At 39.4% G+C, this 15323-nt stretch overlaps 1 protein-coding gene across 9 annotated transcripts in view; it reads left to right on the plus strand.

Annotated features, from left to right (window-relative positions):
* Positions 1 to 15323, plus strand: part of LOC122200658 (intraflagellar transport associated protein) — a 65668-nt gene that overhangs the window by 31423 nt on the left and 18922 nt on the right. For all 9 annotated transcript variants that reach the window (XR_006193885.1, XM_042906371.1, XM_042906369.1 and 6 more), the window contains 3 exons: positions 11363 to 11436; positions 12881 to 12952; positions 14334 to 14400. Coding sequence is in view for 8 of the 9 variants with exons in the window: in XM_042906371.1 (XP_042762305.1) it covers positions 11363 to 11436; positions 12881 to 12952; positions 14334 to 14400 (213 nt within the window). In the remaining variant the exon portion in view is untranslated. The remainder of the gene's footprint in view (positions 1 to 11362; positions 11437 to 12880; positions 12953 to 14333; positions 14401 to 15323) is intronic.

Consider the following 15323-nt stretch of genomic DNA (forward strand, 5'->3'; position numbering starts at 1 on the left):
TAATCCTGCCTTCTCAGTGTGTCTCATATGGTTGTGATGTGAATCAGCTGAAATATACATGAAGGTACTTGGTAGGTTTTAAAGATGTACACCAGTGTAGTTTTATTTATGGGGCCTATTTAGGATTTCAAAGAGAAACATCAAGGTTAAATATTAAAGAAATCTTGAATCTACAATACAGAAAAAAGAAAATATTGTTTACAGTGTTAGCGGTCCACATCCCATTCCTTGATGGGGTCACAACCAATTCTGTATAGTATATATTGTATAGAGTCTATGTACAGTGTCTATTGTGTAGTGTAAGACTATACAATTCAGGGAATAATCCTACACTGGCCTCTGGTGGATAGAATAAATAGTATGTTTACACATAACCTTCAGGTAAAGGTATTTATCTCCTTTGACAAAGATATCAGATACTACATCTTTATGTGATTTTTTTTTTTTAATTTTTATTTTGAGAGACAGAGACTTAGTGTGAACAGGGGAGGGGCAGAGAGAGAGGGAGACACAGAATCCAAAGCAGGCTCCAGGCTCTGAGCAGTTGGCACAAAGCCCGACACTGGGCTCGGACTCAGGGGCCATGAGATCATGACCTGAGCTGAAGTCGGACGCTCAACTGACTGAGCCATCCAGGTGCCCCTTTAATTGAAGTATAATTGACACACAATGTTACATGAGCTTCAGGTAGACAACATAGTGATTCAACAGGTGTGCATTATCGTGTGCTCACCACAAGTGTAGCTACCATCTGTCACCATACAACACGATTAAAATTCCTTTGACTATGTTCCTTGTGCTGTACCTTCCATCCATGTGACTTATTCATTCTATAACTAGAAGCCTGTACCTCCCTCTCTTTTTAATTCTCAATTTTTACATCCTACTCCCAAGGAATCTTTACTTGGGAGTCTTAAGTATCACCTGGGAGATGCTTATTAAAATGCAGATTCTTGGGGAATCACTCCCCAAATTTTGGTTCAGCAGTGCTAGTGCACAGACTTTTGGATCAGCTTTCAGAAATATGCCCTATATGAGATCAGGGAGAGATATAGGAAGATGTATTCATTCCACAAAATTCTCTGCTTTTGTATATTGTGTTTTCCTGGGGATAAGGTCCACAACTTTCATGAATCTGTACAGTTATTTCACTTTAACCATTTTTTTTTTTGTGCTTAATGTTACCCTATTTATATTATTTAAAAGGAACTTGGACAGTAAAAAGTGTGATGGGTTACAGGAGCAATTTTACTGTGATCTTGCTAATTGTTAGGACATACTCGCTCACAGAATTTTAGGGTGGGCTTTGGTTTTTGGCATACGTTCTGTCCCAGGTCTGAGGGATTATAGAGCATGTGCACACAGGGTTACTCTAGCACAGGGAAATCTCCTGGATACTTGTGTTGCCAGAAGAACTGTGTTCCCTACGAGCATTTTTCCATTCGGAGTGTGCAGGCAAGAGTCTTGGGAGACCACAGGGATATAGAGGCATCTTGTGTGTACTTTAAGGAGATGCTCCTCCAATAATTTTGGTGCTTTTGGTACATTTTTTGCTGTGTATTTTACACATGAAGGTACTTTTAAAGACTCACTCAAGTGTAAAATTTTATGATTAGGTAACTATGATTTAAAAGAGGGACGTCAAAATTGAATATTAAAAGAATCTTGGACCTATAATATAAAAAATTTAATTGTGAAATATTATGTATGTATATGTATTTTTTTTCTTCAGTATTTCCAGGAAGGGCTTAAAAGTATTTTTTAATGTTTATTTATTTTTGAGAGAGAGAGAGAGAGAGACAGAGTGTGAACAGGGGAGGGGCAGAGAGAGAGGGAGACACAGAATCCGAAGCAGGCTCCAGGCTCTGAGCTGTCAGCACAGAGCCCAGCATGGTGCTCAAACTCATGAACCATGAGATCATGACCTGAGCTGAAGTCAGATGCCCAACCGACTGAGTCAGTCAGATGCTCCTTCAGGAAGGACTTTTTAAGAAGGAAGGAAATCTATGTAGGTATCCTCCCTAGAAGAAGAGACTTGGTTAGGTAAAATGCTTTTCACCTATAAATAGGTTTATTTTTTTGTTCATGGTAGGAAAGCTAGAAAATACAGAGGTATGAACACACACATACTCTCTCTCTCTCTCTCTCTCTCTCTCTCTCTCTCTCTCTCTCACACACACACACACACACACAAGAAAATAGAAAACATATCCTTTCTATAGCAATAACATTTTTAGCTGCTCCACAGTCACTCAGAATAAAAATGACATGTCTCATTCTCCCTGCAGCTGGGTATAGCTGTTTGACTAAGTTTGTGCCATTAAAAAGTGAGGGGAACTGATACGTGTAACTTCTGGGTGATATCCTTAAGACACGTGCCCAAGTCTCTTCTAATCCTTTCCCCCAGTCTGGAAATAGGCAATCGTGGAGCAGTCCTTAGACACAGAGGTGGAAGCCATATGCTGAGGATGGCAGGGCACCCTGCCAGCCCAGCTCCCTGGACCATCTCATGGAACAGGGCCTGCCCACTTGTCTAAACTGTTACATAACAAAGAAATAAAATTATGGGGCTCGAACTCACAAACTGTGAGATCATGGCCTGAGCTAAGTCAGACACTTAACTGACTGAGGCCACCCAGGCTCCCCTATGAATACCTAAATTATAGTAAGGGCTCAACTTACTATATATATATATATATATACATATATATATATATATATATATATATATATATATGTATATATATATATATATACACACACACACACACATATATGTATATATATATGTGTTATATATTTTTTCATTCATTTATATATTCAAATTTATTATGATTATTTTATAAAAGTGATACCATACTATACATACCTTTGTAACTTGCTTTTTCACATAATAAACTTCCCAATTAATAAATATTATTTAACAGAATTTTTAAAGACTGCATAGTATTCAATTGTGTGCCCTAATTTACTTAACCATTCTCTTTTTTGTTGGACACGTAGTTATTTCCAATTTTTGGCTATTAAAAACGATGCTACATTGCACATCCTCATTCATTCAGTAAATGTTTATTGAACATCTGTGTGCCAAGTACTGCTCACATAACTGACCAAAAGAGACAAAGGTCATTACTTTCAGGGAATTTGCATCCTAGAAGGGAGAGAGAGCAATGAATGGTAAACATAATGAGTAAGAAAAATATTTGTGCTAGAAGATAGTAACTGCTCTGGTAAAAAGATATACAGAGCAAGATGTGGGATCATGAGTGCGGGTGGGGGGTAGAGGGTTGCATTTTTATGTAGAGTGATCTGGTTAGGCCTCCTTGGGAAAGTAAAATGTGAATGAAGTTTGGTAGGAAGCGATGGGGTAAAGCCTATGCATTCTTGAAGGAAAGGCATTTGAGCCCAAGGGAACAACCAGTGTGGAGGCCTGGGGACAACAGCGCCCCTGCCTGGTTGAAGAGTAATGAAGAGGTCACTGTGGCCAGAATGGCATGAGCAAAGTTGAGCAAGGGAGCTGAGACCAGAGGGTATGGAGGTGGTGGGGCACGGACAGCCTTGCTGGTCCTAATAATGCCTCGCTCCTTATTTATCTTTTTGGTAGCTCCGGCTTTGCACCCTTCTTATTCATGGCCTTTGGATAAATTTTTACACATGGAAATGCTGGTTCAAAGACATGCAAAAGTTTAAGGCCTTGATTAAGTAAAAATTTTCAAGGGAATAGGTTATATATTTTCTTGTGGATAAACTCTTAGACATGGAAATGCTGGCTGAAAGATATGCAAAATGTTATGTCTTTGAGTGAGTAGAAGTTGTTTTTTTTTTTTAATGTTTATTTATTATTGAGAGACAGAGACAGAGTGTGAGCAGGGGAGGGGCAGAGAGAGAAGGAGACACAGAATCTGAATGAAGCAGGCTCCAGGCTCCGAGCTGTCAGCACAGAGCCCGACACGGAGCTCGAACTCACCACTCACAAACCATGAGATCATGACCTGAGTCGAAGTCTGATGCTTAACGGACTGAGCCACCCAGGCTCCCCGAGTGAGTAGAAGTTTTAAGAGAGTAAATTATATGTGTCTCACAGGCAGAGGCCAAGTCTTAATAACTTTCTTAACTGCTCCTCCAGTCTTTCAGCTTAGCACTCAGTGAACTCACTGGTTGAAGGGTTGAGTATCAATCTACATTCAGTCTTAAATGTTACATGTCCTTTGGACTGGAGAATGAATGTTTTCCCTTTTAAGAACTGTAAGTACTTTCCTGACAGAGAGGTTCCTGCTTTCTTTAGGCTTACATTTTAGTGGGAAGAGATAGACCATGAAGAGTTAAGAAAGGTAATTTGAGATGATTTCAGATACATTCGAAGAAAACGGGAACATATACTAGAGTGGCCTCATGCTAAGTCTAGACCATGTGAGGAGATAAGATGATCAGAGAGTTTTAGCTCCAATGACTACTGCATTCCTTCCATTGTCTGGGTGTGGAGGAAAGTTGAAACTATAGTTGTCTTCTGTTTTGGCTTCATCATGTTGTGGCACTGCATGGAACTGGGTTAGCAATGGCGTTCCTGGGATCAAACTCAACATCAGAATCAAGGGGGAGCAAAATGTGGAAACTACCCAAATGTCCATTCACTGGTGAATGGAAAAAACAAAATGTGATCTATCCATACAATAGATAAAAAGTAGCAAAGTGCTAATACATGCTGAACCTCAAAGATGTTATGCTGAGTAAAGAAGTCAGGCACAAAGACCACATATTGTTTGATTACATTTATGTTGTCTAGAAAAGGCAAATCCATAGCTATAAAAAAGTAGATTAGTGGTTGCCTGCCGTTGGAAGTAGGAACAGAGAGGGACTCCAGATGAGCACCAGAGACCTTTTTGGGGTGATGGAAAAGACGTAAAATTTAATTGTGGTGATGGTTGTACAACCCTGTGTTTACTAAAAATCATTGAATTATATATTTAAAATAAGGAATTTTGTAAATTATACCTCAATAAAGCTATGGAGAGGTGGAGCTACCATTCATGGGTACTTAGATCCTTACTGTGAGTTCTTCACTGGATGACTATATGACCTTGTGACTCTGGATTTGGCTCGAGAAGAGGAGCATCCCATTTGTCTGTAAATATTTCCGATTAAGAAAATGAGTTGTTTGTGCACAGACTTGAAAGTTCTAAGTAGGTAAACTTGTGATACAAAAAGAAAGGAACTTTTGGATGCAGCAAGATCCTGCCTTGTGTAGACAATGTCAGCAGCAACTGTCACCCTGTTACGGACTCTGGGAGCTAAGGGAGGCTGTGCTCACGCATGAGGTATCTGCTACTAAGGCAGGCCACCTCCCTTCTGTGGCCTTGGCTAAATCAGTTGGGAAGGTGAGCCTATCTTATGGGATGATACGTGTAGCCTCTTTGCACCAAAGTGTAATCCATTTCACAGGTTGCAAGCATGCCGTATTATCTACTTCCATCATCACAGAGCTTGTTAAGAAAAAAGAAGTTACTTAGGGTGTACCAAATTAAATTAAAAGAATAGTACAGGTTGCAGTGGAGAGATAAGGTGAATATTTGGAGATATCTAGAGGGAGGAAATATAACCACCTGGAGATAGTGTCTTCATTTCTGTTTTGGAGACAAAAAATAAAAATAAATAAATAAAACAAAAGAACTCCCTTTGTGAGCTCTTTTTTTCCTTTCTTAAATCCTTTGCTGAGGGTCCCTTTAGCTCTTACCTGGATTACTTCCTGTACTTTCTGCTTTTCGCTCCAGTGTCTGATCTCCTCTGCTCCACTCTCTCCATCATCTCCTTAGAGCACAGCTCTGATTGTGACTCCCAAGGGCCTAGGTTAAACTACAGAGTTTTTGTTTGGCCCTCCGAGTATCACCCCTTCCACCTGTCACTGAAGGTGTGCTCCCACCTTCCTGGAATACTCTGTGATTCTTCCTCAGGCCCCCTATTTTCCCACCTTGGGAGCTCTGCTCATGCAGTTTTCCCTTTTTGTGGGATAACCTCAGCAGTGCTCCGCTGTTGAAATTGTAGCTGTAGTTTTCCAAAGCCCAGCTCAGATGCTCCACGCCTATGTGAAGCCTTTTGTGATTCTTCCAAACCTGTTGTGATTTCTCCATTCTCTTACTTTGTACTCCCTTACATCGTCCGCCGTAGTTGTGTTCTGTCTTGGTCGTTGACATATCCAGCTTAACTTCTCTGGAGACTCTGTAAGCGTGGGGACTGGGTCTTGCCCATTTTTGTCACCTTGCATATAGCCGATGCCCACAATATAACTTTCAGATCGAATGGATTGCACGGCTCAGCGGCCACTCGGATTCTCTTCCTGTAAATCACCTTTCGGCTACTTTACACTCCCTTCACAGTTTTCTCTCTGTAAGTACCTAATGCTGGACATTTCAAAAATTTCAACTTATTCCTGTTGTGTCCCTCATCTTGGTCTTTTGACACATGTTTTTCCAGGCCAGGGTTGTACATTTGTGTCTTGGCAGCTTGAGAGCTGACTGTGAATAATGAGTCAATTATCATCCAGCCTCAGGGAAAGCACAATTATTCCTGACTGGCCTGGCTGAGGTAATCCTCTCCTCCCTGTGCCCTTTCAAATGAAGAACATAAAGCAGTTGGAATTCAGAGCACTGCAAAGGGAATTTAGACAAAACCTTTGTCTGCTGAATTTAGCTTCTTTGGATTTATTCTGATTTATGATTGATTGGTTTTTAAATTGCTTATTTAATCCTAACGACTATCGCTCCAGGGGAGGCCGGATACGAAGGAGCATGTGATCAAGAAGCAGTGGAGTGAAGTAGTTTGGCTGGACAAATCAAGAGCAAATATTATTGTCCAGAGAAACATTGCTCTAGGCTAGGAATATAAAGTGAAAATCACCCCCTGACTTTCAAAGTACCCAACCTTGTTATAAGCATGATTGCTTATCCCCTATTCTTTTTGCAGAAGGCTTTTTGCAACTGCCCAGTGTTGCACAGAATTTCCCCCCATGTATTTTTCTTTCCTTCCAGCAACATAGCCAATATCTCTTCGTGACTGAGCACACGCTCTTGATTTATATTGCCGTGGATCGTGGGGCAGAAGGACAGACTCTCGAGGTTGCCGTCAGGAATCAATGGGTCATGAATTCTGATGTCGGTTGTGTTGATCTGTGAAAACTCTCCCACGAGCGTGGTGCTGCTATTCTCAGCACATGGGGTCTAGTCTAGTCTGGCTTTTGTATGGGCAGAATTTGAATTTTTAAAAAGCTTTTTTACAAAATTGAGTTCTCTGAAAGAGATCACTTTCATCTGGAAGAGACACAACCAATATGTGGTTAATGTTTAACTTATCAAGGCATCTGTGGTTTCCACCTTTTCAAAGAGTGAAATCTTTTTCCTTGGCCTGAAATTAGACATGGTAGGTATAGTTGGTGGTCTTGTAAGGGACATCTGTTAGAAGCTTATCTGTTTGGTACCAAAAGAAAATTGAAATTCCATTGTTTCAGAATAATGAAACCTTAAAAAACCTTTAGGAAAAAACAAACAAACAGACAAACAAACGAAAAAACCCTTTGTTTCATCCATATTGAAGTTTTGACTCAGAAACACCCCAAGAAACTGTCTTTCAGGTCTCAATAACCTACTTGCATTCTGAAATATTGCTGCTAGATTTCTAAAGTGTATTATGTCTGATACTTATTTCAAAGCAAGAAACATTACGGATGAGATGAAAGGGGTAAAAGGACCCCGATGGAGCACAGAAGCAGATGAGACGGGCGCTTGGGTGGCACGTTTGGATTGCCACCAGGATAACTCTAGGAAGCAGCAGCTGGCTCTCTGATCAGGCTTTAGGCCACTTTGGATTCTGGGCTGTGCCAACATCTGCCATTTTGACATTATCATATCGAAAAAGAACTTTTTTTCCTATCTTATTCTGCCAAGAGATATAGTATTTGCTGTTTTTTCAAAAAATGATAAAAGCTTTCATAAGAAGCATTCTGGGTCTTTGGAGTGATAGAATATACATTCTTATGAAACTACTTTCAAGGTTCAGGAAGGAGGCTTAAAACTGTAGGTTCCGTCAGAGAGAGAACAAGTTCTTTTCTGAATCTTCTGGTATTTTTTCTTTCTTTTTCTTTTTCCTTTTCTTTTTCCTTTTCTTTTTCCTTTTCTTTTTCTTTTTCTTTTTTTCTTTTCTTTTCTCTTTTCTTTTCTTTGCTATTCTTAGGTTTATTTATTTATTTTAAAAGGAGGGGGGCGCAGAGAGAGAGGAAGATAGAGAATCCCAAGCAGGCTTGGTGCTGTCAGCACAGAGCCCAACGCAGGGCTCGAACCGACAAACCATGAGATTAAGAGATGATGTTTAAATGACTGAGCCACCAGGCATTCCTCTTCTGGTATTGTTTTTAGTGAAAGCTTTATGTTTACAAAAGGAAGTTTTAAAAGAATGAAGATGTTTTGTTAGATCTGAGATCCCTGCAATAGCTCAACATCAGCATCAGACGATGGGACTTTGTTATATATTGCTCATTATTTTGAAGGAGTCTCATTTGATTATCTGTCAAATAACCTGAGCGTTTCATTGGAAATGGCAGAGGAGTGCATTGAGTGATTATGGGAACAATCAGAACTTGTCCTTACAGAGCATCTGTTCTTCTCAGACATCACTGCTTCTCAGGTATTTAAGTCAATAGACTATTACAACAGTGTGCTGGGACGTAGTGTGTTCTTAGTAAATACTAGCTTTAGGTTGTGCTGGATTTAAAGGAAAAGCAGGGAGAAGAGAAACTATTCCACCTCCTATTAGGACAGGGCACTGAAGGGGGTGCCTGGGTGGCTTAGCTGGTTAGGCGTCCGACTTCGGCTCAGCTCATGATCTCATAGTTCGTGGGTTTGAGCCCCATGTCGGGCTCTGTGCTGACAGCTCAGAGCCTGGATCCTGCTTCAGCGTCTGTGTCTCCCTCTCTCTGCCGCTTCCCCGCTTGCACTCTGTCTCTCTGTCTCTCTCTCTCTCAAAAATAAGTAAACATTAAAAAAATAAAAACAAAAACAGTGCACTTAGGAATGACCAGTAGCCACAGGAAGTCTTCTTGTCTCTAACTTTGATGAAGTTTGAGGAGCCCTTCCGTTCCTCAGGTGAATCCTCCTGTCTCCAGGCATTTCTGTTCAGATCTTGCTCTACCCTGCTACCTTTGCTTATCTTTCCCCCAGGACCGATTTAGGACAGCTCTGGTTGTAAAAGGGGAAGAAATCGGGGAGGTAAGTCCGAAGACCATCACTTCCTCACCTATCTGATCTTTTCTAGTGCTGGTTGCTTACTCCAGCAGTACTATTGGCAACATTCCCATTACCTTACTCACTCAGCCCTCCACCCCCTGACCCCCACCCCTCCATGCCAGCTGCCAAGGCTAGTGCTTCCCATCAGAATTTCTGCCTTCCCAGTGGAAGCTACTTAGGAGTCATGGATGCTGGTGTAGGAGTAAGCAGAGAGAACTGACCTCAGCTTGTGTTATTTATTAACACAGACTTTTTAAGGAAAAAAATGATGCATTCAGTATTTGCATTTTCCCTCTCTTGTTTATTGAGTGTTAATAATGTATTACAGACTAGGTTACCTTACCTCTGTGCCCCAACAGTATTCCAGCATTAATGTCCTGTAGATACCCCTGCAAGTCTTAATTCTGCCAATGATGGGGTAGACGGAAGCAAACAAAGGACTCTGACTGAACTTGCACTAGGCTGTAAACAACAAGAATCTCACTGCTTTTGATGCCATGCAAGTCACAGCTCCAGAGAAACAAACATGGCCACTCTGCTGGGTTAGGCTGTCTCCTACCGCTTTGGTTAGATACACGCCTAGGAAGCACACAGATCAAAGTTCTCCTGGCTCTACGACTACCATTGGTTCTTCTTGTGCTGTTGTAAACTTTTCTTTGTCTCCTTTCTGGGATTTTTTTTTTTTTTTTTCTGTTTCATTCTTCTGTACTCTAAACACCCTTTCCCTTCATTTGCTATATCACTCTAAGTGGCATAGCACTGTGATTGGGAGTGTGGATTCTGAGTCAAAAGGCCTGGGTTCAAATCCCCACTCTGTGATTTGCCAGCTATGTGACTTTGAACGGGTTACTTGATCTCTCTAGTAGGTCTTGGTTTCCTCGTCTGTAAAATGGGGATAACAGATAGTATCTACCTCTAGGGTTTCTGTGTGCCTTAAATGAGATGTATGAGGCCCTCGTAAAAGAGGATTTGACACTCAATCCATGTTAACCCTCATTATTAGTTCTAATACTGAAAATAATTTTATGGTTTAAACCCCTATCCCAGTGTAATTTTGACCAGATATTTACCTCTAGCTATGATTCAGCCTATGTCTATGCTGCCTCTGGGATGTTTCCCTCACTATTTCTACTGGCACCTCAAATGAGCATGATCAAAGCTTAATTCATTACCTCTCATCCAAATTTACCCCCCACATTTCTGTTAATGGCATCATGTTATCATAATCTTTTCAGTCTCTTAATTTAGGATTACTCTTAGACCCTTTCCTTATCTTAAGAAGATAATCACAAATGTGAACAGATTTAGCACAAAGATACTATAATTATAAATAGTCAAGAATGGTCAAACATTGCTCTTTAGAATTACATACGTGGACGCACAGATAAAATATGAGAAAAATAGCCATTGGGAAAAAATTTTGTTACAGCTTTTCTGTTTTGTAAGATTAGGAGTGATTTTCTAATTTTAATTTTTTTCTCTTGCAAATTTTCCAAAATCATCCATACATTGCTTCCACATAAGGAAAACCTACCCTCAATTTTAGAAAAAAAAAAAAAGAGAAATATAATATCTAAGAGTTTTGCAAATACTGTACTTTACTGACCTTGTAATGGTGGTTGAGAACAGTGTTGGATATATAGTAAGCACTTAATAAGTATTTATTGAAAAGTGAATGAAATAGTGTTATCTTTCTATGCATTTTTAGAAATAATTTTATAAGTTTTTTTTTTTTAAATAAAAGTTTACTTATTTCTTTTTGAGTGGGGGAGAGGCAGAGAGAGAGGGAGAGAGACAGAATCCCAAGCAGGCTCCATGTTCAGCATGGAGCTCAATGTGGGGCTCGATCCCATGACTGTGAGATCATGACTGGAGCTGAAATCAAGAGTCAGGTGCTCAACCAACTGAGCCACCCAGGCACCCCAGAAATAATTTTGTAAAGTTAAGAGTGCTCAATCCCTCAAGCATTCAGCTTGTAGATTTCTTTGAAAAACATTTTTTTTTTTTTTTGGTTGTTGTTTGCAAGAAAGATTCTCAATAAATGTAAAATTAACTAGACTCCGTGTGGTGGATGTTTTATAATATCATTTCAGAGGATAACGTGACCAAAAGAGGAGCATTTGGAACTGATTCTTCAGAAAACGTATTTCCTTCAGAAGAGGAACAGGTAATACCCCACATTTATAGAAACAGGAAAGAAAAACATCTTTTATGAATTAGAAGAAGAGAGAAAGAGAGTGTAAGAACATAAGAAACATTGGACAGTACTGGATCAGTAACTCAGACTCTTAATTCTAGGCATGGCATTGGGATACTTCATTGAAAATCATCATTACATTTCATGATTTCAGCAGCCAAAGTTTATGACAGTAACATAGTTATCCCCCAATTTTTAAGTTCCCTTAAGGAACTGCCATCTAAAAATTCTTATTATTGTTTACATATTTTAGCTTGTCCTCTACTTGGAAAAAAAAAGAGTTCCTTTTTATAATTCTCTGTGTAAAATAGGAATTTCTTTTACCTGCTCTGGGTTCATCTTTTTTTTATTGATTTTTTTTTTTTTTTAATGTCTAGTTTTGAGAGAGAGAGACAGACAGACAGATGGCAAGCAGGGGCGGGCAGAGAGAGAGAGGGAGACACAGAATCCAAAGCAGGCTCCAGGCTCTGAGCTATCAGCATAGAGCCTGAAGTGGGGCTTGAACTCACAAACCACGAGATCATGACTTGAGCTGAAGTTGGACGCTTAACCAACTGAGCCACCCAGGTGACCTTGGGTTCATCTCTTAAAGTGAAATCTATTATCCTGGTTTTTCCAAGATTTGGTCAATAAATATTGGATGCTCTCTTCCCAATTTTAAAGACTTAATAGACTATATTCGTATTCTCCTTGGCTATGGTTCTTAACTATCAAGGAATCCTAGTGGAAGCTAGTGTACTTTTTACACCATTTGAGTTTCTACTTTCTAGTTCATCATGTCTTCCTTGGGGTATTGTGGACAAAAGTGTACATGAGATTGTGGTTTCATACAAGGGAACAAAGTTCTCTGTGTTATTAAAGTGTTTATACATAGCAGAGTCCTACAATTCTTTAATTCCAGAACTTGCTCCCAATGAGATGATTATGGGACCTAACCATTTTTTTCCCCTGTAAAGGATTCACTTTCTACTGGCAATCACTGGCAATTGGTATATTTTCTATTGAGTCTTTAACCAGCATGTGAGAGGCAGAGAATTGTCCAATGATATTGTTTCCTAATAACTTGGAAATGTTGTACTAGCATTCTCTGGTTTGTCCTTCAGAGGTTCAATGGGATGGAATGGGAGGTGGGGTAATGAGGTGGGGAGTGTTCCTACTTTACACATGAGAAAACTGAGGTTAAGTAGTTTACTCTAGGTTATACTGTGGATGAGTGTAGAAGCAGAAGTAGAAGTCAGACCTCCTGAAAACTATTCCCTGACCACTACTATGACTTAGTGGATCTGGTCCATCACGCATAGCTAATTAACAAAAACTGGAAGGGGAGTTTTATTTCCCGAGGGGCTACAATGTCAGCTCCTTTATTTTTGGTTGTTTCATTTTCCCATCAATGTGTCCTCACTGTTTTTTTCAGATAGTGATAGATGAAGGCCAAAAAGTTGGCAGTACCTTTCAAGGTGATCTGAATCGGGCAGGAAAGGTGAAGGTAAGGCTTGATTCAATTTTCTTCCGTGGTTAAAAAAAAAAAACAAAAAACAAAAAACAAAAAACAACCACAAAGAAAAAGAAAAAGTCAAAACAAAACAAAAAAACCCCACAGAACTCATTTGCTATCTCTCATACAAAATTGGATAATTCAGCACATTTTACTGGTGTTTAAATATCTTTGAAGTATGCTTGGTTGGTGGGGTTCCAGATCTTTTCTCCTGGAAGCGTAGCAAATGGAAGGGGTGTTTTAGTAGAGAAACATGACTCTAGTCACCCTGAACATACACCATTATTAAGAGAAATGGCAGTCTAACAGTTTTAGTACTGAAACCATCATGGTGAAGATAAATTCTTGCTGTCACTTGGATGCCAGGAAATAACTACAGTTATGTACTTACAAGCAATGGAAGCTTCCATTTTTAATTCATATGCCAGAGCCACGGTCTGGGAAGTAGAGCTGGGGGAAGAAAAACCCAGGCTGTGTTTTGAATTCCATTTACGAGATCTGAATTTCTAACTTTATGATATTTCGTTATGAGCATGTTTTAGGTCACGAGCATTTCGACATTATGCCTTTACTCTACTAGGTCTCCTTTATGCCGGTGGTGAAATCATTTTCTTATTTACACTCTGGTATTCACCTGAGATGAATTAGTTCGTGTCTGAAATGTTACCGTTTTGTTAATCTAAAATGTCTCATTGTCAGCTTGCTGTGGAGAGCAGGATTCCACGAGGACTAGTCTTTCATTGAAATGCTGCTATTGTGTCTGTAAAGGTCATTTGCTCTGCTTTTTACCTTTGAAGTAATTTTCAGTTTTATTTGTTCGAAAGAGAGAACACTTGATTTTTGGCCCTGCTCACCTCTCTTGTGATTTACCTGGGGCAGGATGATTTTATTTCCAATGAACCTTTCTCTTCTGCTTTCTTTAGTTTCTTCTCTCTGACTCTAGAGTGAAAAGCCCATTATGGTAATAGCCAGACCCAACACCATCATTTGGTTGAGAAGCAAAAGCAATAAAACAAAAACAAAAAACCAGAGTCACTGTTTTGGACTGTCTTGGTAGTAGTATATATCCTGGGAGAGAATCTGGGAACAAAGTCCCTTTTCAAAAACTCCTCAGACCATCCTTTCCCTTTCAGTATAGAGATCTTACTATCGTGCCTATAAAACCCAGGCTAACTTCCAAATTTACTGCTTCTTTCAGATGTCTTTGGGAAAGCACAGTGAACCCAAAGACAGTTAGTTGAGACTCAGAAGTTAATGAGAAAAGTGGATTCAGTTGCTTACTTTGAATGCTGTGGAAGGGGGTTCATTGATTCTTAATTGTATTTTTTCAGTAGGTCTCATATACATAACAATGATGTTAATCCTTTTTTAGGTGGACAATTTCCTAGATTTAGAAGATTTGGACATAGATGAAGAGACTCAGCCCCAAATGAGCAAGGGTATGCTTTCTGTTTCCTCTCTCTACTGCTTGACCTCTTTCCAGAAACTACAAATAAGACTTTAGACAGGTTTTTCTTTCTTTCTTTTTTTTTTCTTTTTTTTGGCAATCCCTACCTGCACTTACCCTGACGTAGGGAAAACTACAGTCCTGCAATTTCTTTTTCAATAACAAAGATTTCAGCTGAAAGGTCAAAGCCTGTTGAAGGTTGTAAACTCTTTGGTAAAATGAAATAAAGATGCCCCTCCCTGCCCCCACCCCATATGGTTGAGTTTCAGATAATTTTAAGCCATTTGAGTCAAACCCTTATTTCTTAGAAGTACCGTGTAAATTGAATTATTTTTGAGTGATACCTAAAGTATCAATCGATCATAGAAATCATAAAAATAGCAGAATTCATCGTAAAATAAAAACATAAAATCAAAATCTTCACTTTTATAAGTATTTATTAAATATATAAGCCAAACATTTACGACTAAAGATATATTGTAAATGTTTCTTTCAGGGCGTTTTCCCATTTGGGCTGGGCTGGGAGAGGCTTAATGTTAGTCCATTGATGTTTATGTAGATGAGGCCTTTTTCCTTTCCTGCTTAACATTACTGTGTAAACATAGGTGTCCTTTTGTTGCTCAAAAAACCTTTGAAATACATTCAAAATTGGAGTCGTTTGGTTTGGAAATTCCTGTTCCTAATTTAATATGCAAGAATATCTTAAAGTTAATGTTGAATGTTAGGAAAGGGGCAGTTTCTCTGGGGGTTTGGTTGCTGGTGTTGAATTGTTGTTTACAGTCTTTAGGTAATTATAAACATGGATGACAGTGATTATTGTTGGGGAGGGTGATTAATTTATAATCACCTACACATTACAGTGTGGGTGTTGTTAGTTCCGGGGGTGGTGACTCTGTGTAAACTGGTTGTATGAAA

The sequence above is a fragment of the Panthera leo genome, chromosome D1 (genome assembly GCF_018350215.1).
Source record: "Panthera leo isolate Ple1 chromosome D1, P.leo_Ple1_pat1.1, whole genome shotgun sequence".
Lineage (NCBI taxonomy): Eukaryota > Metazoa > Chordata > Mammalia > Carnivora > Felidae > Panthera > Panthera leo.